This window comes from Bos indicus x Bos taurus, chromosome 29 (genome assembly GCF_003369695.1).
Source record: "Bos indicus x Bos taurus breed Angus x Brahman F1 hybrid chromosome 29, Bos_hybrid_MaternalHap_v2.0, whole genome shotgun sequence".
Taxonomy (NCBI): domain Eukaryota; kingdom Metazoa; phylum Chordata; class Mammalia; order Artiodactyla; family Bovidae; genus Bos; species Bos indicus x Bos taurus.
In genome coordinates, this window is record NC_040104.1 from 9,441,444 (window position 1) to 9,464,333 (window position 22,890).

Here is a 22,890-nt window from a genome sequence, read left to right on the forward strand (position 1 = left end):
AGTCCCTGGGTTGGGAAGATCCCCTGGAGAAAGGCAAGACTATCCACTCCAGAACTCTGGCCTGAAGAATTCCAGGGACTGTACAGTCCGTGGGGTCGCAAAGAGTTGAACACGACTGTTTTTCACTTTCACGTGCTCTTTTCTGCATGGTCACTAAGCTGCCCTTCTTCTTGACTTACCATCTTGACAAAAAAAGCCATTGGAATGTTAATTGGAAAGAAATGGATTAGGTTGTGTTTTTTTGTTTGTTTGTTTTTTACTTTCTCTAACACAAAGGGTGATCAATACACAGTCTTTACAATCATACATACTAAGTGCTTTCTGCCTCTGTTGAGTGAAATATCTGTGTTCAGTCCCTTCAGCAGCATCATGCTCTCTCTTAATATTCACTCAAACAATGTGGGCAGCTATTGAAGACGAGGACAATGAGCTAAGTAGACCCCAACCACACCTGTGTTCCCACCCTTTATTCACTTGGACACCGACTAGGGTGTATGTCAGGTCACGTCATCCCAATCCCCTCTCCTGTTCACCTCCATGGTTAGGGCATCTCCAGCATTCTTCCTTCCATTCCTGTGTGCAGCTTTCTTAAGTTCCTTTAAGCCCTCCTCGGGTCTGTTGGTGATAATCAGCCACCGAGCAGACTCTGCCAGCCACCTGATCAAAGAAGAGAACAGAGGTACAACCAACTCTCATTTCCTCATTTTTTCACATACCTTTTTTTTCCTGAAATACCTCTCCCCTTCCATCTAATGCCTACCTCTTGTTTTGTTACACCAGAAAATATAATGTATATTCTCTCGTACCATAACTAGGGGCTTCCCTGATAGTTCAGTTGATAAAGAACCCACCTGCAATGCAGGACAGCCCGGTTTGATTCCTGGGTTGAGAAGATCCTCTGGATAGACTACCCACTCCAGGATTCTTGGGCTTCCCTTGAGGTTCAGCTGGTAAAGAATCCACCTGCAATTTGGGAGACCTGTGTTCGATCCCTGGGTTGGGAAGATCCCCTGGAGAAGGGAAAGACTATCCACTCCAGTATTCTGGCCTGGAGAATTCCATGGACTGTATAGTCCATGGAGTCACCAAGAGTCAGACATGACTGAGCGACTTTCACTTTCACCATAACTAGGAAACGCTGAAGATGACCTCTGCATGCAGAAACGTTTACTGCCAGAGTATAGACTTGGAGTCATAGTGTTCCCTTCCTATGATTCAGAGGGACAGTATCAGTTTTAGCAAATAAAATATTGTGTTTAGTTAAATTTGAATTTAGATTACTAGTGAATACGAGTAAACCTTGAGTACCACTATGTCCCATGCCATATTTTGTGCATACACTAAAAAGTATTTGCTGTTTATTTGAAATTTTAATTTAACGAGACACTGTATTTTTATCAGGTTAGTAAATAAAAATACAGAAAAGTATTGAAAGTGTTAGATTTTAGTTGTGCCCAAGTCTTTGCGACCTTTGGACTGTAGCCCTCCAGGCTCCTCTGTCCATGAAATTCTCCAGGCAAAAATATTGGAGTGGGTAGCCATTCCCTTCTCCAGGGGATATTCCTGTTCTAGGGATCAAACCCGGGTCTCTTGCATTGCAGGCAGATTATTCACCATCTGAGCCACCAGGTAATCACTCAGGCTCCATTCAGTATTGGGGGTTACTATATAAAAATTTCGTGTTTTATCTAAAATTCACATTTACCTGAATGTCCTTGATATTATCTTGTAACACTAACTGTTCTACTTCTTTAATTGTACACAGGGCACAGATTAGTTAAGCATGTGTTCAAATATTGACTAAGACCAATCAGAATTCTTGCATCCTAACTCCATGTACCTTGCATCTAGGGTCTTCTCAGATAAAGAAAGAAATTTTATACCTTGAGGAAAGAAATAAGACAAATAATGGTACAGAAAACACCAGCTGAAGGGTGTGCCAGTCTCGAATGGCAAAAGCGAGTCCTCCCAGGATGATCTGGCCCAAGCAAGCGGCACAGATCGACAGGGTCATTCCCATGACTTGGAATCGGGGCACTGTCCATTCTACAACTGAAAGAAAACACAAGCAGGATCTTGACTTCAGACAAAGTTAGAATTCAAAAGTCAAATTGAAGGCTTGGAAAATGTCAAAGACCCAAAGTTTTGACTTACTAAGAACAGTACAATTTGTCAGGATGCTCATGGTAGAAAACCCAGCCAAGAAGCGTAGCGAGCAGTAAATGAGGTAGGTGGGAGCAAAGGCTGCACTGGTGTCAGTAATGGCAAGCTGGAGCAAACAGCATCTGAAAATTAACCTCCTCCCAAACCTGAGAAATGGAAACAGGTTAGATACAGTAGTAGTAACAACAGTATAGTAGAAATGAAAAAAAAAAAAAAAAAGAATACACACTTTGAAACTTAGGGGATGTTTTCTAATTTTCTTATTATTATTTTCTTTTTTAAAATTTTCTGTTTTTCTTCCTCCTACCTTGTTTTTTTTTTAATTAAATGTATTTATTTTAATTGGAGGCTAATTACTTTACAATATTGTGGTGGTTTTTGCCATACATTGACATGAATCAGCCATGGATGTACATGTGTCTCACCATCCTGAACCCCCCTCCCACCTCCCTCCCCACCCCATCTCTCTGGGTTGCCCCAGAGCACCAGCTTTGAGTGCCCTGCTTCATGCATCAAACACACTGGTCATCTATTTTACATATGGTAATATACATGTTTCAATGCTATTCTCTCAAATTATCCCACCTTTGTCTTCTCCCACAGAGTCCAAAAGTCTGTTCTTTATATCTGTGTCTCTTTTGCAGTCTTGTATATAGGGTCGTCATTACCATCTTTTTAAATTCCATATATATGTGTTAATATACTGTATTGGTGTTTCTCTTTCTGGCTTACTTCACTCTGAATAATAGGCTCCAGTTTCATCCACCTCAATAGAACTGACTCAAATGTGTTCTTTTTTATAGCTGAGTAATATTACATTGAGTATATGTACCATAACTTCCTTATCCATTCGTCTGCCGATGGACATCTAGGTTGCTTCCATGTCCTAGCTTTGTAAACAGTGCTGCAATGAAATTTTGTTGAGATATAATTGAAATACAGCACTGGACAAGTTTAAGGTATACAGGATAATGATTTGCCTCATGTCATGAAATGATTATCACAATAAATTTAGTGAACATTCATCATCCCCTATAGATGCAAATTTAAAGAAAGGGAAAATTTTTTTTTCTGTGTGATGAGAACTCAGGATTTATTGTCTTAACAGCTTTCATATATAACATGCAGCCATGTTAATTATATTCATCATGTTATACATTGCATCCCTAGTACTTATAACCGAAAGTTTCTACCTTTTGACTGCTTTCATCCAATTTCCCCTCTTCTCATGTCTGCCTCTGGTAATAAAGCTTTCTGTGAGTTTGTTTGCTTTTGGAGTCTAACTGACCTACAATACTAGGTTAGTTCCTATTACACAACATAGTGATTCAGTATTTCTATACATATCAAAATGATCACCATGGTAAGACAAGCTTGTCTCCATACAAAGATATTACATAGTTAATGACTGTACTCCCCACACTGTACATTTCATATCCTTGGCTCATTTATTGCACACCTGGAAGTTTAAACCTCTTAGTCTCCCTCATCATTTTCCCCCCCACATCCCTGTCCCTCTAGAACCACCTGATTGTTCTCTTTATCCATAACTGTTTCTGTTTTGTTCATCGTTTTCTTTTTATATTCTACATATTAGTGAAGTTGGCATTTGTCTTTGTCTGAATTGTTTCTTCATCCATGTTGTCACAAATGGAAAGATATCATTCTTTTTCATGGCTGAGCAATATTCCATTTTAGGGCTTCCCAGGTGGCACAGTGGTAAAGAATCTGCCTGCCAATGCAGGAGCTGCAAGAGATGTGGGTTTGATTCCTGGGTTGGGAAGATCTCCTGGAGCAGGAAATGGTAACCCATTCCAGTATTAGTACCTGGAAAATTCCATGGACAGAGGCCTGGAGAGCTACAGTCCAAGGGTTTGCAAAGAGTCAGACATGTTTTCTCAATACTGGTTCCTGAGGAGGGCCATCTATTTCCATTGTATATTCTTTAATTGCCCATAGACATGTGATGAGTTTGTTTCTGGGCTTTCTATTGGGTCCTATTGATCTGTGTGTCTGGTTTTGAGCTCATATAAAACTTTGATTACTGTACCTTTGTAGTGTAGTTTGTTTTATTTATTTATTTATTATTATTATTATTTTTTACTTTACAATATTGTATTGGTTTTGTCATGCATCAACATTGTCCACCATGGGTGTACACGTGTAGTATAGTTTGAAATCAGAAAGCATGACACTCCAGCTTTGCTCTTCTTTCTCAGGATTGCTTTGGCTGTTGGGGGGTCTTTCATGCTTCCATATAAGTTTTAGAATTATTTATTCTAGTTCTGTGAGAAATAACTTTGGTAATTTGATAGGGAGTGCATTGATTTTGGGCATCACCTTGGGCAGTATGTTCATTTTAGCAATATTTATTCTCTAATCCTTGAGGACAGTTTATCTTTCCTCTTTTGTGGTTGTTTTCCGTTTCTTTCATCAATGACTAATAGTTTTCCAAGTACAGATATTGTACCCCTTCATTTGGACTTATTCTTAGGATTTTTATTCTTTTTGATGCAACTGTAAATGGGATTGTTTTCTTAATTTTTCTTTCTGATTGTTAGTATACAGAAATATAACAGATTTCTGTAAATTAATTTTATATCCTGCTGCTGCTGCTGCTGCTAAGTCGCTTCAGTTATTTCCGACTCTGTGCGACCCCATAGATGGCAGCCCACCAGGCTCCCCCGTCCCTGGGATTCTCCAAGCAAGAACATTGGAGTGGGTTTGCCATTTCCTTCTCCAATGCATGAAAGTGAAAAGTGAAAGTGAAGTCACTCAGTCGTGTCCAACTCTTTGCGACCCCATGGACTGCAGCTTACCAGGCTCCTCCGTCCATGGGATTTTCCAGGCAAGAGTACTGGAGAGGGATGCCATTGCCTTCTCCTTATATCCTGCAACTTTGCCAAATTCATTGATGGGTTCTAGTAGCTTTTTGGTAGCATCTTTAGGATTTTCTGTTTATGATGTCATATTATTTAAAAACAGTGACAGTTTTACTTCTTCCTTTACAATTTGGATTCCTTTTCTTTTTTTTTTTTTTAATTTGATTGTTGTGGCTAGGACTTCCAGTACTATGTAAATAAAAGTGAATAAAAGAGGTGAGGGAGGGTGTCCTTGTCTTGATCCTGATATTACTGGAAACGCTATCAATTTTCCACCATTGAGTACGATGTTAGTTAACTGTGGGCTTGTCACATATGGCCTTTAGTGTGTTGAGACATGTAACTTCTTTGTTGAGAGCTTTTATCATAAATAAATGTTGGATTTTTTCAAGGTTTTTCTGCATCTATCAAGATGATAATATGATTTTTATTCTTCAGTTTGTTAATGTGTTTTATTACACTGATTGATTTGCAGATACTGAACCACTGTTGCATCCCTACCCTGGGATAAATTCCACTTGACCATGGTGTATGATCCTTTTAATGTATTATTGATTTTTTTGCTCTGATATTTATTTTTTTCCTTCTGCTAACTCTGGGTTTTGTTTGTTTTTCTTTTTAGTTCTTGAGGTGTAAGGTTTGGTTATTATTTGAGATTTTTCTTGTTTTCTGAGGTAGACTTGTATAAATTTCCTCTTGGTACTGCTTTTGCTGATTTCCATAGATTTTGGATTGCTGTGTTTTCAGTTTCACTTGTGTCTAGGTATTTTTTTTTTAATTTCTTCTTTGATTTACTCAGTGAACCATTAGTTATTTAGTGGTCTTTGTTTAAGCTCCATATCCTTGTGTTTTTGGCAGTTTTTTTTTCTTATAGTGGATTTCCAGTCTCATAGTATTGTGGTCACAAAAGATGCCTGATAGGATTTCAATTTTTTTAAATTTACTATTACTGGTTTTGTGACCTCTCATATGACTTATCCTGGATAATGTTACATGTGTACTTGAAAAGAATGTGTATTCTGTTTTTTGATGAGCTAATCTATATATACATATGTGTATATATATACACATATGTGTATATATATTAAGACCATCTGGTTTAATGTGCCATTTAATGCTGCTACTGATTTTCTGTCTGGATGATCTCTCCATTGGTATAATCAAGGTGCCGAAGTCCCCTATTATTATTGTGTCATGTCAATTTCTCCCTTTATGTCTGTTAATATTTGCTTTACGTATTTAGGTGCTCCTAATTTGGTGTTTTTTAAAGAACTTAATTTTTTAGAGGAGTTTTAGGTTGACTGCAACAATGAAAGGAAAATACAGAGATTTCTCAATATACCCTGCCCCTACTCATGCAGTGTCCCTCCCTGTTTGCACCAATAGACATATTTGATGCAACTAATGAACCTATAGTGATATGTCATTATTTTCCAAGGTTCATTAGGAATACATTAAGATGCACACTTGCTATTGTACATTCTATGGGTTTTGACAAATGTAATGACATGTGCCCACTGTTACAGTGTCATAAAGAGTAGTTTCACTGCCCTAAAATACCTCTGTGTTCTGCCTATTCTTTTATTTTCCTCCTGTGTGTGCTGTGTGCTTGGTTGCTCAGTCGTGTCTGACTGTAGCCTGCCAGGCTCCTCTGTTCATGGGGATTCTCCAGGCAAGAATAATGGAGTGGGTTGCCATGCCTTCCTCCAGTGGATCTTCCCAACCCAGGGATCGAGCTCAGGTCTCCCACATTGCAGGCGGACTCTTTACCATTTGAGCCACCAGGGAAGCCCTATTTTCCTCCTATCTACCACTTATCATTTTGCTGTTTCCATAGTTTTATCTTTTCCAGAATGTTATGTAGTTGGAATCATACAGTATATAGACTTTCCAGATTAGGTTCTTTCACTTTGCAGTATATATCTAAAGTTCTTCCATATCTTTTCATGGCTTGATAGTTCATTTCCTTTTAGCATTGAATAAGATCCTATGGCTTGATGTACCACAATTTGCTAAAATAAATGCATTTATCCATGCTTTCATCTTCTAAGTTTTGGCTTAGGAGATATGAATAAGGCTGCTATGAACATCCCTGGGTAGGTTTTGTGTGGACATAACTTTTCAGCTCCTTGGTAATTACCAAGGAGTATGATTCCTAGATTATTTGGCAAGAATGTGCTCAATTTTGTAAGAAACTGTCAACATGTTTTCAAAAGTGGCTATATTATTTTACATTCCCATCAGCAATGAATAAGAGAGAGTGCCTGCTGCTCTACATCTTTGCATTTGATGTGTATCTATCTATCTATCTATCTGTATAATAGGTATGTAGTAGTATATCATTGTTTTAGTTTGTATTTCCCTAAAGATATATGCTGTGGAGCATCTTTTCATATGTTTATTTGCCATCTGTACAACTTCTGTGGAGATGTCGTTCAAATTTTCTGACTATATTTTTTTTAATTTAAATTCATTTATTTTAATTGGAGGCTAACTACTTTACAATATTGTATTGGTTTTCCATACATCAACATGAATCCACCACGGGTGTACACATGTTCCCCATCCTGAATCCGCCTCCCTCCTCCTTCCCCGTACCATCCCTCTGGGTCATCCTAGTGCACCAGCCCCAAGCATCCTGTATCCTGCATCGAACCCGGACTGGCGATTCGTTTCTTATATGATATTATACATGTTTCAATGCCATTCTCCCAAATCATCCCACCCTTTCCCTCTCCCACAGAGTCCAGAAGACTGTTCTATATATCTGTGTCTCTTTTGCTGTCTCGCAAACAGGGTTATCATTACCGTCTTTCTAAATTCCATATATATGTGTTAGTATACTGTATTGGTGTTTTTCTTTCTGGCTTACTTCACTCTGTATAATAGGCTACAGTTTCACCCACCTCATTAGAACTGATTCAAATGTATTCTTTTTCATGGCTGAGTAATACTCCATTGTGTATATGTACCACCACTTTCTTATCCATTCATCTGCTGATGGACATCTAGGTTGCTTCCAGGTCCTGGCTATTATAAACAGTGCTGCGATGAACATTGGGGTACACGTGACTTTTTCAATTCTGGCTTCCTTGGTGTGTATGCCCAGCAGTGGGATTGCTGAGTCATAAGGCAGTTCTATTTCCAGTTTTTTAAGGAATCTCCACACTGTTCTCCATAGTGGCTGTACTAGTTTGCATTCCCAACAACAGTGTAAGAGGGTTCCCTTTTCTCCACACCCTCTCCAGCATTTATTGCTTGTAGACTTTTGGATTGCAGCCATTCTGACTGGTGTGAAATGGTACCTCATTGTGATTTTGATTTGCATTTCTCTGATAGTGAGTGATGTTGAGCATCTTTTCATGTGTTTGTTAGCTATCTGTATGTCTTCTTTGGAGAAATGTCTATTTAGTTCTTTGGCCTCTTTTTTGATTGGGTCATTTATTTGTCTGGAATTGAACTGCAGGAGTTGCTTGTATATTTTTGAGATTAGTTGTTTGTCAGTTGCTTCATTTGCTATTATTTTCTCCCATTCTGAAGGCTGTCTTTTCACCTTGCTTATAGTTTCTTTTGTTGTGCAGAAGCTTTTAATTTTAATTAGGTCCCATTTGTTTATTTTTGCTTTTATTTCCAATATTCTGGGAGGTGGGTCATATTTTAATTAGAACGTTCATTTTTCTTTTTTTAAGAGTTCTTTGTTTACATATGGCTATGGCTGATCATGTTGATATACGGCAGAAATCAACACACTGTTGTAAAGCAACTATCCTCCAATTAAAAACAGATAAATAAATTTCAAAGAGTTCTTTGTGTATTTTGGTTAACTATTCTTTTTCAGGTGTCTTTTGCAAGTATATTTTCCCAGTTTGTGGTTTGTCTTCTCCTTCTTTTCGTTATACTTCTTTTTGTGCTGTGTGTGCTAAGTCACTCAGTCATGTCTGACTCTTTGCGATCCCATGGACTGTAGCCCTCCAGATTCCTCTGTCCATGGGGATTCTGTAGGCAAGAATACTGGAGTGGGTTGCCATGCCCTTCTCTAAGGGATCTTCCCAACCCAGGGATTGAACCCAGGTCTCCCACACTGCAGGTGGTTCTTTACCATCTGAGCCACTAGGGAAGCCTCATATTTCTTTTTAGTTGTAGTATAATACATAAAATATGATTGGCTATTTTAACCACTTTTGATTACATAGGTCACTCACTGGTATTACATTCATGATGTTAGGCAACCATCATCACTCTCTACTGCCAAAACTTTTCAAAATCCTCAGTAGAAACTTTGTACCCATTAAGCAATAACTCCTCATTCCTTTTTCTTCCCAGCTTCTGGTATCTCTAATCTGCATTTTTCTTCATGAATTTTCCTAGTCTATATATTTTAGGTAAGTGGGATCATAAGCATTTGTTATATTTTGTCTGTCATTTTAGTTTACATGTTTTCATGGTCCTACAAGTTTTAGGATGATATACAGAACTTTATTTCTTTTTATGGCTGTACATATCACATTTTACCCATTTATCTGTTGATGGATATGTGTAGTTTTCACCTTTTGGCTATTGTGAATAATGTTGCAATGACATTGTTTTATAAGCTATTTGAGTCCTTGTTTTCAACTCTTCTGATTTTATACTTAGCAATGAAATTGTTAGGTCATGTGGTTTCTCTAAATTTAATTTTTTGAAGACGCCAAAAGTATTTGTCATAGTGGTGGTACCAATTCACCTCCCCATCAACAATGTACAAGATTCCAGTTTTTCTACATCCTTGTGAAAGCATGCTATTTTCCATTTTTTTGGATTATAGCAATCCTAGTACATGTGAAGTGGCATTTTATTGTGTTTTGACTTATAGTTTTAAAATGACATCATGTTGAGCATCTTTTTATATGCTTATGCCCTATATATATAACTTTATAAAAGAAATGTATATTCAAGACTTTTGCTCATTTAAAAATTGAGTTCTTTGTCTTTTTGTTGTTGAGTTGTAAGATATATAGTCTTATCCAGTTTTTATATAGTCTGGATATTAAACCCTATTCCATTGGTCTATTCACCTATCTTTATTCTTTATATATGATTTACAAATATTTTCTCCCATTAGACACATTATCTTTTCACTTTATGGATAATACCCTTTGATGTGCTGAAGTTTTTCATTTTGATGAAAGCCCACCTATTTATATCTTCTTTTGTTACTCACACTTTTAATGTTATATCTAAGAATCCATTGCCAAAGTCAAGAAGATTTACCCCTGTTTTCTTCTAAGAGTTTTATGGTTTTAGCTCTTTTATTAAAGTTGCGAATCCATTTTGTGTTAATATTTGCTTGGTTTTAGGTTTACTTGCATCTTTTGCTGTATGTCTAATTGGCACTGCTCTGTTTGTTAAACAGGGCATATTTTACCCATTAAATGGGCTTGAAACTTTTTCAAAAATCAGTCAGCATAGATATATTGTTTAATTTTTATTTCTGCAAGGTAAACAGTTCTGTGTAATTGAGCTGTTAGAAATGAACACTCCGACTCTGAACACTTTTATACACTATGTATAATCTAACAGTTCTGTATTACTGAATGGATCAATGGAATAGGGCTTCATATCCAGACTTCCCTTGTGGCTCAGCTGGTAATGAATCTGCCCGCCATGTGGGAGACCTGGGTTCAATCCCTGGGTTGGGAAGATCCCCTGGAGAAGGGAAAGTCTACCCACTCCAGTATTCTGGCCTGGAGAATTCCATGGATTACACAGTCCATGGGGCCGCAAAGAGTCAGACATAACTGAGCGACTTTCACTTTCACATGTGTTACAGAACTGTTAGAAATGAACACTGTGACTCTGAACACTTTTATAAGGTACCTTTTTAAATAAGGTATCTTACCTTTAAAAAAAAAAAAAGATCATACACTCAGAATTCATTATTTTCAGCTGAGATAATAGATGACATTATGCTAGTAGATGGTAAGGAGCACCTTAATTCCCCATACCCTTTAGAGAAGACAGACTTGGGTGGTTGGTGGAATTGGTTGGGTTGTCTAATTCAGAAGTGTACTGTCAGGCACAGGATACTTCCATTTCTAAGACCACAAGTTGTGATAGAAGTTGTCATTAGATTAATTCCCCTACAAGGTTGAAATTTTTATGTTTACTGTAGTGTTTTAGAAAAATAAAAATCAAGGCCACTGAAATACTTTTTTATACACCACCAAGATACATTGCTATGTATAACACAGGTTTCATAGGAATGTCTACCAGCATATTTGAGAAATAAGGACATGATAACCATACTCTAAAAATCCACAAGCATGCAGATAAGAGACGTTAGGAGGGACTGAACACAGGTTGAATCTCATGACGTGAAACGTGTTCCTCTCTGTTCCCATAGGCACCTATTTTCTTAATCTTTATAAGCTATGATGTGGCACCTCTGCTCCAAACCTCATCCTAAAACTGCTCCCATGTCTGATGGAGATGTTGTTTCTGTATCCCATACGCAATGCTCACAGCTGATAAAGTAGCACTTACCACACTGATAGCAATTCTCCATTTGTTTGTGTTTCTAGATCCCTGGGGACTAAGGAAGCCCCAGGACAGTGTAATTTGCAATAAATGTTTCTTAATGGAAGAATACTTATGAGTTCTTGAAAATACCTGAGTAAAGACAGCTGTGATTCAGAGACACTCACCTGTCTGATAAATGGCCATATACGATGCTTCCCACCAGCATTCCAGCCATGAATAAGAATTTGGCCATTGATTTTAGTGACTGAGATTCACATACCAGGTCCCACTGGAAGAGAAAGAAAGCAGCAAAGGAGAGCTCCACGATTTATAACCTCTCAGTGGAAACCTGATTGAAGCAGTTTAAACAATTCACATGGTTGTTTATTTTATCCCCTTTTCCCTCTCCAGCTTCCTTTTTTACATTAGCTGATTTTTACTATTCAAGTCTCAGCTTAAATATAACTTCTTTTAGGAAGCCTTCTCTAAAGCTGTTAGATTTAACAATGCCTTGTTTTGTTCCATATTAAGTGGTCCTCAATCTTGGCCATAGTGTGCAATATTTGAGGGCCTTAAAAAGTTTCCTGATGCCAGAATTTCATCACAGGTCTTCTTATATGGCTGCTTTAGGATACAGTGCTTGGAGGTTTCCATCAATATCTCTGATATTTCTAATTTACGAGCAAGGCTGAACATTAATGATCTTTTAAACACATCACATAAATTACTTTCTTAACCTTTGGTCTTTCTAACAATAAAAGCCATATAATAGCAAGGTCACATCTGTTTTTGAGTTCATTAAACTTATTAAATATATAGGTGTTTGGCATTCAATAAAGAAGTAATTAATATTTGCTTAAAGATTGAAGAATGAGCACCTAATAGTGACTAAAAAGGCTAGAAACTTATTCGTTACTCAGTTACCCTTAAAGACTCAGACCATATACTCACAAGACATAAATGAGGCCTCTTACCTCAGTCACGATAGTGGAGGTGAAGATGCTTTGGTCATATACCCAGCCGTCCACACAGGACTCTGTGTCCAGGTCAGTTATGTTGGGGAAGGTCCTGTTAAGGTTAAGGAGCTGCCACTGGGGGCGGCTGAAGCGACGACACTTCTCTGGCCTCAAGTTTGAGTCCAGTGGGATGGAGATTCTCAGGAGGGCATCAGGGCTGAGGGTCCCAGTGGCATTAGCAGAGTCAGTATTATTGTTGAGAATGTGGACCCAACATTGATGACCAGGGACAGCTGCAGTGAAGTTCTCCAATAGAATATGAGGGTAGGTGATGAGGCTGGAGATACAAAGCAAAAGCATCTGAAGGATCTGGAATCGCCCCAGGCCTCCAACTTGATCCAGGAGGTCCTGAAAGGCCATCGAGGCTGAGCAGTGATCCCCAAGAGGAAGCAAAATGACTATTTAGAGGAGTTCAAAGAGAGGAAAACTTTCACTATGTCACACACTAAGTGTGTATTGATCCTGATCTCAATGTTAGCTCAGTGGGTCCTGGGTCACCTCCACAGCAAGGGCATGGAAGCCAGTTCCCCAGCTTGTTTGGGGATCAGGTTGGTAACTGTTTTCTTTAACGTCACAGAGAAATACTTTGCTGAGATGCTTCCAGTAATTGACAAAACTGTTTAAAGGTCTACTCTGTGAAAATTCTTTTTGTCAGCAGTGCCCCAAAGTGGCATTGGACTTTGAGCTCCACATCTGTAAATAAAATAAAATAAACCTGCTGCATGGTTTGCAGTCTGTTTCAGAACATGTCATTTGTCAGACTTGAAAGTGAAATGTTTTTTTATTTTTCTGTAAAAAGTACTGAAAGTAGGTGTTTTGCTTGTTTTTTTTTTTTAATTATTATTATTATTTTTTACTTTACAATATTGTATTGGTTTTGCCATACATTGACATGAATCCACCATGGGCGTACACATGTTCCCCATCCTGAAGCCCCCTCCCACCTCCCTCCCCATACCGTCCCTCTGGGTCATCCCAGTGCACCAGCCCCAAGCATCCTGTATCCTGCATCGAACTTGGACTGGTGATTCATTTCTTATATGATATTATACATGTTTCAGTGCCATTCTCCCAATTCATCCCACCCTCTCCCTCTCCCACAGAGTCCAAGACTGTTCTATACATCTGTGTCTCTTTTGCTGTCTCGCATACAGGGTTATCATTACCATCTTTCTAAATTCCATATATATGCATTAGTATACTGTATGATGTTTTTCTTTCTGGCTTACTTCACTCTGTATAATAGGCTCCAGTTTCATCCACCTCATTAGAACTGATTCAAATGTATTCTTTTTAATGGCTGAGTACTACTCCATTGTATATATGTACCACAGCTTTCTTATCCATTCGTCTGCTGATGGACATCTAGGTTGCTTCCATGTCCTGGATATATCAGAGATGGGGAAATAGACCAGTCCTCAAAGCTGGTAACTAAGAGCCCAAACAGAGGGAGTGACCCTACTGTGTCCTCACCTGGGGTATAATTGCAAGGCCGCACCCCTCTATGTTATTAGCATTGTGAATGGACAAAAGGCAAGTGAATATCAACTGTCCTAGAGGAAGCGTGAGGATGAAATGGTACCAGTTTACAGATATTTTAGGATATGATGAAGACAAATATATGTCTCAGCTGCCCCTTACTGACCTTTGGCTCTATCCCCAACAACTTACTAGCAGAATTTCTCATCAGTTTGGCTTGTGGGAATACTTAGCCCTTAATTAGGACCTCTCTTTTCTACTGGCTTCAGATAAGTGTGACCAATATAACCTCTGAAGGATGAGAAAAAGACACTTTCTTTCCCCAGAGTCCAGTCTTCTTTAACGTTGGGGTACAAAGGTGTTGGGCAAAAGGATAAGTCCCACCAGGAACATGAACAGTGTCTGGGTTGGTCAACAGCCCATATGATTCAGTGGTAAAAATGCAAGGCTTCAGGCTGAGACAGTTCCAAAGATTACCTGGAACAGGAAAATATTGCTCCCGAAGAGCTGTAGATTCATAAAGATGCCAAACAAAGGTATTGTGCTTCCTAATCTGTAGTGAACAGAAGAGGGAAGACACAAACCATAGGGTTTAGAGCCCAGCTTTAGAGCTGCAGTCTACGATTGTATTGACCCAGGCAGTCAATGGTCAAGCCTAAAGGATAAAGACCCAGCCTGTATAATATGTCATTTTAAGGTTGTAATTATAAAGCTACCATAAATAATTATATGACAATAGTGAAAATGATACTCTTGTCATTCTTTTGTCTGAGTCACTTAGTATAGAGTTGGCAGTGAAACGAAAACATAACTTGATCAAGTCACCATATTGGATGGTGTATAGAAGTTGAATATAGAAGGGTAAAACTTAGAGAAGGATTTCTTTCTTAAGAGTTGTCAGTATGCTTTGAGTTCTTCCTTTCCTTCACCAACCTCAGTACTATAAACAATTTCCTTTTTCTCAACTAGTGGTTGAAGCAGCAAAAATACTACTGTGTCCCCTTAACCTGGGAGCACAGTGTCTGGTACCTAACACAATTCTAGGGAATTTAAGTTCATGTCTGATTTCTTAGGGCCAAGAGAAATGTAAGAATTCAGGCAAACAAGCATGCATCAACTGCACGATATGAAAGGGAATCAAAAGTTCCCACTGGGGATCTACAATTTACCCAGGAAAGATCTAAGGGAAAGGAATCCACTTTAAAGATCTGTTACACCCAGAGAGAGCTAGACTTAGACATTTCAACGGAAGAAACACCACAGATCACAGCAATCCCAAGACAGTAAGTCCTTTCTTGACCAGTATCTCTACTTTTTTCCCCCTATTCTTATTGTCTAGAGTAAGGAAATCTTAAGCTGATTGTCTAGATTAAGAAACCTATGTATATAGCCCAGTGGGTAGATAAAAGATTGAAAAAGCACAATGCAGTTAAATGCAGAAGTTGTCTGCTAGGATATGCCTAGGAAGAGGTAAACTGTATAATTCAGTAGTTAATTTTTTAAACTTGGCATTGGCTCTATATTATCCTGTATGGGATTTAAAAACACACTTACACACACACTTCAAAAATTCAGAATTAAATATAAAAATTTCCCTCTATACATCTGGGTCTCTTTTGCTGTCTCGCATACAGGGTTATCGTTACCATCTTTCTAAATTCCATATATATGCGTTAGAATACTGTATTGGTGTTTTTCTTTCTGGCTTACTTCACTCTGTATAATAGGCTCCAGTTTCATCCACCTCATTAGAACTGATTCAAATGTATTTTTTTAATGGCTGAGTAATACTCAATTGTGTATATATACCACAGCTTTCTTGGCATTAAAACATATATAATATCATAAAAGAAATGAATCACCAGTCCAGGTTTGATGCAGGATACAGGAAGCTTGGGGCTGGTGCACTGGGATGACCCAGAGGAATGGTATGGGGAGGGAGGTGGGAGGGGGTTCAGGATGGGGAACACATGTACACCCATGGCAGATTCATGTTGATGTATGGCAAAACCAATACAATATTGTAAAGTAAAATAATAATAATAATATAAAAAATTAAAAAAAATTTCCCTCTGATCTCAAAATAAGTACTTATATCCCAAGAGATAATGCACATGATTTGGGGTGCTAATGCCCCAAATTGGAAACAAAAGTCTACCAACATTGAAGTACATAAAGAAATTGTAGTGTATTCATGTAGTGGACACTAAAGCACTAGGGAAGAGAACAACCTACTGTTACATGCAATAGAATGGGTGAATATTCATGAGTAAGCATGAGGAGAGAGGGCCTGTCACAGAACCCTATATCAATTTACACTACTTGACAGCCAAGATCAACAAATACTCATCTATAGTGAAGGAGATCAGAATAGTTATTAATTTTTATTTTGCACAGGAGAGGGAAGTGAGGAGAGAAGAGTCAGGCAGTGGTGGTGGTTATTGCTGTATGGGGTAACTTGAGGGGAACCCCTGTGGAAATAGGATCTTTCTATCTTGATCTGCAAGTTGGTTACAGTTTTACATTTAGAAATATTCATTGATTTGTATATACTCATGATCTCATCCCCCTTTGTGGATCACAGCCTTGTCGTGGTGAAGGAACTTACATAACTCAATGAAGCTGTGAGCCATGCCATGCAGGGCCACCCATGATGGATGGGTCATAGTGAAGACTTTTGACAATACATGGTCCACTGGAGGAGGAAATAGCAAACCACTCCAGTATTCTTGCCATGAGAATACCATGAACAGTATGAAAAGGCAAAAAGGTTTGACACCAGAAGATGAGTTCCCCTGGTTGGAAGGTGTCCAATATGCTACTGGGGAAGAGTGAGTGAAGGGCAATTACTCATAGCTCCAGAAATAATGAAGCATCTGGGCCAAAGTGGAAGCAACACTCAGTTGTTGGTGTGTCTGGTGGTGAAAGTAAAGTCTGATGCTGAAAAGAACAATATTGCATAGGAGCCTGGACTGTTAGGTCGAAGGATCAAGGTAAATTGAATGTGGTCAAGAAGGAGATGGCAAGAGTGAAGATCGACATCTTAGTAACCAGTGAACTAAAATGGATGGGAATGGGTGAATTTAATTCATATGACCATTATATCAACTACGCCATGCAAGAATCCCTTAGAAGAAATGGAGTAGCCTTCAGAGTCAACAAGAGTCTGAAAAGCACACTTTGGTGCAATCTCAAAAATGATAGAATAATCTCAGTTCACTTCCAAGGCAAATCATTCAACATTATACTAATCCAAGTCTATGCCTTAACCTCTGATGCCAACGAAGCTGAAGTTGACTGGTTCTATGAAGACCTACAATATCTTCTAGAGCTAAAACCTAGAAGATGTCCTTTTCTTCATCAGGGATTTGAATGCAAAAGTAGGAAGTAAAGAGATACCAGTAATAACAGGCAAGTTTGGCCTTGGAGTACAAAATGAAGCAGGGCAAAGGCTAACAGAGTTTTGTCGATGGAACATGCTAGTCCTACCACATACCATTTTCCAGCAACCCGAGATAAAATGATGCTACACAGAGACATACCAGATGGTCAATACCAAAATCATATTGATTATGTTCTCTGCAGCTGAAGATGGAGAAGCTCTATAAAGTCAGCAAAATTAAGACCTAGAGCTGACTGTGGCTCAGATCATCAGCTCCTTATTGCAAAAGTCAGACTGAAATCAAATAAAGTAGGGAAAATCAATAGGCATTTCAGGTATGACCTGAATCAAATCTCTTATGATTATGCAATGGAGGTAACAAATAGGTGCAATGGATTAGGTCTGTAGACAGAGTGCCTGAAGAACTATGAACAGAACTTAATAACATTGTACAGGAGGAAGTGAATAAAAATCATTCCAAAGGGGGGAAAAATGCAAGAAGACAAAGTCATTGTCTTAGAAGGCCTTACAAATAGCTGAGAAAAGAAAAGTAAAAGGCAAGAAAGAACGGAAAAGATATACCAGACTTAATGCAGAGTTACAGAGAATATCAAAGAGAGATAAAGACTTCTTAAGTGAACAATGCAAAGAAAAGAGGAAAACAATAGAGATCTTTTTAAGAAAACTGGAGATATCAAGGGAGCATTTCATGCAAGGATGGGCATGATAAAGGGCAGAAACAGCAAGGACCTGAAAGAAGCAGAAGAGATTAAGAAGAAATCACAAGAATACACAGAGGAACCATACAAAAAAGGTCTTAATGACCCAGATAACCGCAATGGTGTGGTCTCTTATCTAGAGCCAAACATTCTGGAGTGTGAGGCCAAGTGGGCCTTAGGAAGCATCACTATGAACAAAGCTAGTGCAGGTGATAGAATTTCAGCAAAGCTATTTCAAATCCTAAAAGATGATGCTGTTAAAGTGCTGCACTCAATATGTCAGCAAATTTGGAAAACTCAGCAGTGGCCACAGGACTGGAAAAGGTCAGTTTTCATTTCAATTCCAGTGAAAAGCAGTACCAAAAATGTTCAAACTCATTTCACACGCTAGTGAGGTTATGTTAAAAATTCTTTAAGCTAGGCTTTAGCAGCACATGAACCAAGAATGTACAGATATACCATCTGGGTTTCAAAGAGGCAGAGCTCAATTGCCAACATTTGGTTGATTATGGAGGAAGCAAGGGAGTTCCAGAAAAACATCCACCTCTGCTTCATTGATTATGCTAAAGCCTTTGACTGTGGGGATCACAACAAACTGTGGAAAATTCTTACAGAGATAAGAGTACCAGATCACTTTACCTGTCTCTTAAGAAACCTGTACACAGGTCAAGAAGCAACAGTTAGAACTGGACATGGAAAAATGGATTGGTTCCAAACTGGGAAAGGAGTACGACAAGGTTGTATATTGCCACCCTGCTTATTTAACTTATATGCAGCATACATTATGAGAATTGTGGTGCTAGATGAATCACAAACTGGAATCATGGTTGCCTGAAGAAATACTGACAACCTCAGATATGCAGATGATACCATTCTAATGGCAGAAATTGAGGAGGAACTAAAGAGAGTCTTGACGAGGGTAAAGAGGAGAGTGAAAAAGCTGGCTTGAAACTCAACGTGAAACAAACTAAGATGACATCTGGTCCCATCACATCATGGCAAATAGAGAAAAATGGAAGCAGTGACAGATTTTCTTTTCTTGGGCTCCAAAATCACTGTGGATGGTGAAATCAAAAGATGTTTGCTCCCTGGAAGGAAAGCTATGACAAACCTATACAGCATATTAAAAAGCAGAGACATCATTTTGCCGACATTAGGTTTATATGATCAAAGCTATGGTTTTTCTAGTGATGATATACAGATGTGACAGTTGGGACATAAAGAAAGCTGAACATTGAAAAATTGATGCTTTTCAATTGTGGTGCTAGAGAAGACTCTTGAGAGTCCATTGAACTCCAAGGAGATCAAACAAGACAGTTCTAAAGGAAATCAACCCTGAATATTCACTGAAAGGACCGTTGATGAAGCTCCAATTCTTTGGCCACCTGATGTGGAGAGTCAACTCATTGGAAAAGACCCTAATGCTGGGAAAGACTGAAGGTAAAAGGAGAGGGGGATGACAGAGGGTGAAATGGTTAGATAGCATCACTGACTCAATGGACATGAATTTTAGCAAACTCCAAGAGTTAGTGGAGAACAAAAGAGCCTGGAGTGCTGCAGTCCATGGGGGTCACAAAGAGTTGGACACAATTTAGCAACTGAACAACAACAATTTGATCTCTTCATATTACGGTTTGCAAAGTTTTCTCCTATTGTGGTCAATACTGAAATCAGACTGATTATATTCTTTGCAGCCAAAGATGGAGAAGCTCTATACAGTCAGCAAAAACAAGACTGGGAGCTGACTGTGGTTCAGATCATGAACTCCTTATTGCCAATTCAGACTTAAATTGAAGAAAATAGGAAAAACCACTAGACCATTCAGGTATGACCTACATCAAATCCCTTATGATTATACAGTGGAAATGACAAATAGATTCCAGGGATTAGATCGGATAGACAGAGTGCTTGAAGAACTATGAACAGAGGTTCATGACATTGTACAGGAGGCAGTGATCCAGACCATCCCCAAGAAAAAGAAATGTAAAAAGGCAAAATGGTTGTCTGAGGAGGCCTTACAAATAGCTGAGAAAAGAAGAGAGGCGAAAGGCAAAGGAGAAAAGCAAAGATATACCCCTTTGAATGCAGAGTTCCAAAGAACAGCAATGAGAGATAAGAAAGCCTTCCTCAGTGATCAATGCAAAGAAATAAAGGAAACAATAGAATGGGAAAGACTAGAGATCTCTTCAAGAGAATTAGAGATGCCAAGGGAACATTTCATGTAAAGATGGGCACAATAAAGAACAGAAATGGTATGGACCTAACAGAAGCAGAAGATATTAAAAAGAGGTGGCAAGAATACAGAGAAGAGCTATACAAAAAAGATATTTATGACCCAGATATCCATGATGATGTGATCACTCACTCACCTTGAGCCAGACATTCTGCAACATGAAGTCAAGTGGGCCTTAGGAAGCATCACTATGAAGAAAGCTAGTGGAGGTGATGGAATTCCAGTTGAGCTATTTCAAATCCTAAAAGATGATGCTGTTAAGGTACTGCACTCAATATGCCAGAAAATTTGGAAAACTCAGCAGTGGCCAAAGTGGAAAAAGTCAGTTTTCATTCCAATCCCAAAGAAAGGCAATGCCAAAGAATGCTCAAACTACTGCATGATTGCACTCATCTCACACACTAGCAAAGTAATGCTCAAAATTCTCCAAGCCAGGCTTCAACAGTACATAAACTGTGGACTTCCAGATGTTCAATCTGGATTTAGAAAAGGCAGAGGAACCTGAGATCAAATTGCCAACATCTGTTGGATCATGGAAAAAGCAACAGAGTTACAGAAAAACATCTACTTCTGCTTTATTGACTATGCCAAAGCCTTTGACTGTGTGAATTACAACAAACTGTGGAAAATTCTGAAAGAGATGGGAATACCAGACCACCTGACCTGCCTCCTGAGAAATCTGTATGCGAATCAGGAAGCAAGAGTTAGAACTGGACATGGAACAACACAATGGTTCCAAATCGGGAGAGGAGTACATCAAAGCTGTATATTGTTACCCTGCTTATTTAATTTATATGCAAGGTACCTCACATGAAACGCTGGGCTGGATGAAGCACAAGCTGGAATCAAGATTGCTGGGAGAAATGTCAATGACTCAGATACGCAGATGACACCACCCTTATGGCAGAAAGTGAAAAAGAACTAAAAAGCCTCGTGATGAAAGTGAAAGAGGAGAGTGTAAAAGTTGGCTTAGAACTCAACATTCAAAAAACTAAGATCATGGCATCCAGTCCCATCACTTCGTGGCAAATAGATGGGAAAACAGTGGAAACAGTGAGAGACTTTATTTTGGGGGACTCCAAAGTCACTGCAGATGGTGACTGAAGCCATGAAGTTATAAGATGCTTGCTCCCTGGAAGAAAATCTATGACCAATCTGCACAGAATATTAAAAAGCAAAGATATCACTTTGCCAACAAAGGTCCATCTAGTCAAAGCTATGGTTTTTCCAGGAGTCATGTATGGATGTGAGTTGGACTATAAAGAAAGCTGAGCGCCGAAGAATTGATGCTTTTGAACTGTGGTGTTGGAGAAGACTCTTGAGAGTCCCTTGGACTGCAAGGAGATCAAAGTAGTCAATCCTAAAAGGAATCAGTCCTGAATATTCATTGGAAGGACTGATGCTGAAGCTGAAACTCCAATACTTTGGCCACCTAATGGGAAGAACTGACTCATTGGATAAGACCCTGATGCTGGGAAAGATTGAAGGCAGGAGGAGAAGGGGACAGCAGAGGATGAGATGGTTGGATGGCATCATTGACTCAATGGACATGATTTTGAGCAAGCTCCAGGAGCTTGGTGATTGACAGGGAAGCCTGGTGTGCTACAGTCCATGGGGTTGCAAAAAAACAGACGTGACTGAGCAACTGAAGTGAACTGATGTGCCAAAATCTGTACTGTGATGGATTACAGATGGAGTACATTCATCTCCAGTGAAGAGACTGACAGTGTGATACAACCTAACTGTTCATCATATAATCAGTTCCATGTGAGTCTTATTTTGTGTGTTTTCCTCATTGTTTACCTTTAAATATGCACCCCTCTCTCACAACACGTTATAATCTTTGACATAAATGGCTTCATGTCCCCACTCTTTGAATGTTGTCAGCCCACCTGACAAGGAGCAGGAGACACATCCTTTTACACAGGTTAGGTGTGCAGAACAAGTGAAAAGCAGTAGTTTTAGTCTGTGCTGCCTCTACCTCCTCCTGCATGGTCACTCTCAAACCCTTCAATAACAACAAACATGTATCACTTGTCAGCGTAGTGCCAGGCATTGTGAAAAGCACAGGTACCCAACAGGACAAGAAAGATGTGCTCCCTTTTTTTGTAGTGTAGCATATTACACATGCAATCGCCAGTGTGGATGTGATATGAAGAAAGATGCGGGGAGTTAAGGGAGACCCCAGGAAATTAGACAGAAGCAATGATATTTTGAAAATGAGGCCATAGAGCCAGGCAGGGATCCATGAGAGCACATACACTGTAGATTCAGATCAGGAAATGAGCTAAATCACAAAGTCCTTGTACAGTGCTCAAAGCTTCTTTTCATGATATAGCCATGAAAGACAAGGGAACTGAGCTTGCATTCTCAACTAACTGCCCTTTTTAGAAAAGCAGCTTGTCTATCTCAATAAAGAGAAGGCAGATGTCAGTTTATTTCTTCCCTCCAACCCAGTAACCACTTTCCCTTTCCTGCTCACCTTCATGTTCAGGGTTTCTTCAGCATTCTTCATTTC

At 38.9% G+C, this 22,890-nt stretch overlaps 1 protein-coding gene and 1 long non-coding RNA gene across 2 annotated transcripts in view; one reads left to right on the forward strand and one right to left on the reverse strand.

The window, feature by feature from the left end:
- Positions 1-13,096, reverse strand: part of LOC113886148 (solute carrier family 22 member 9) — a 26,069-nt gene extending 12,973 nt beyond the window's left edge. The window contains exons 1-5 of the mRNA XM_027532131.1: positions 12,518-13,096; positions 11,729-11,832; positions 2,155-2,309; positions 1,884-2,052; positions 534-657 (exon numbers count right to left, since the gene is read on the reverse strand). Coding sequence (XP_027387932.1) covers positions 534-657; positions 1,884-2,052; positions 2,155-2,309; positions 11,729-11,832; positions 12,518-12,919 — 954 coding nt within the window. The 5' untranslated portion in view covers positions 12,920-13,096. The remainder of the gene's footprint in view (positions 1-533; positions 658-1,883; positions 2,053-2,154; positions 2,310-11,728; positions 11,833-12,517) is intronic.
- LOC113886151 overlaps positions 9,146-22,890 on the forward strand; it is an 18,605-nt gene continuing 4,860 nt past the window's right edge. The window contains exon 1 of the long non-coding RNA XR_003509366.1: positions 9,146-9,427. This is a non-coding gene — a long non-coding RNA (uncharacterized LOC113886151). The remainder of the gene's footprint in view (positions 9,428-22,890) is intronic.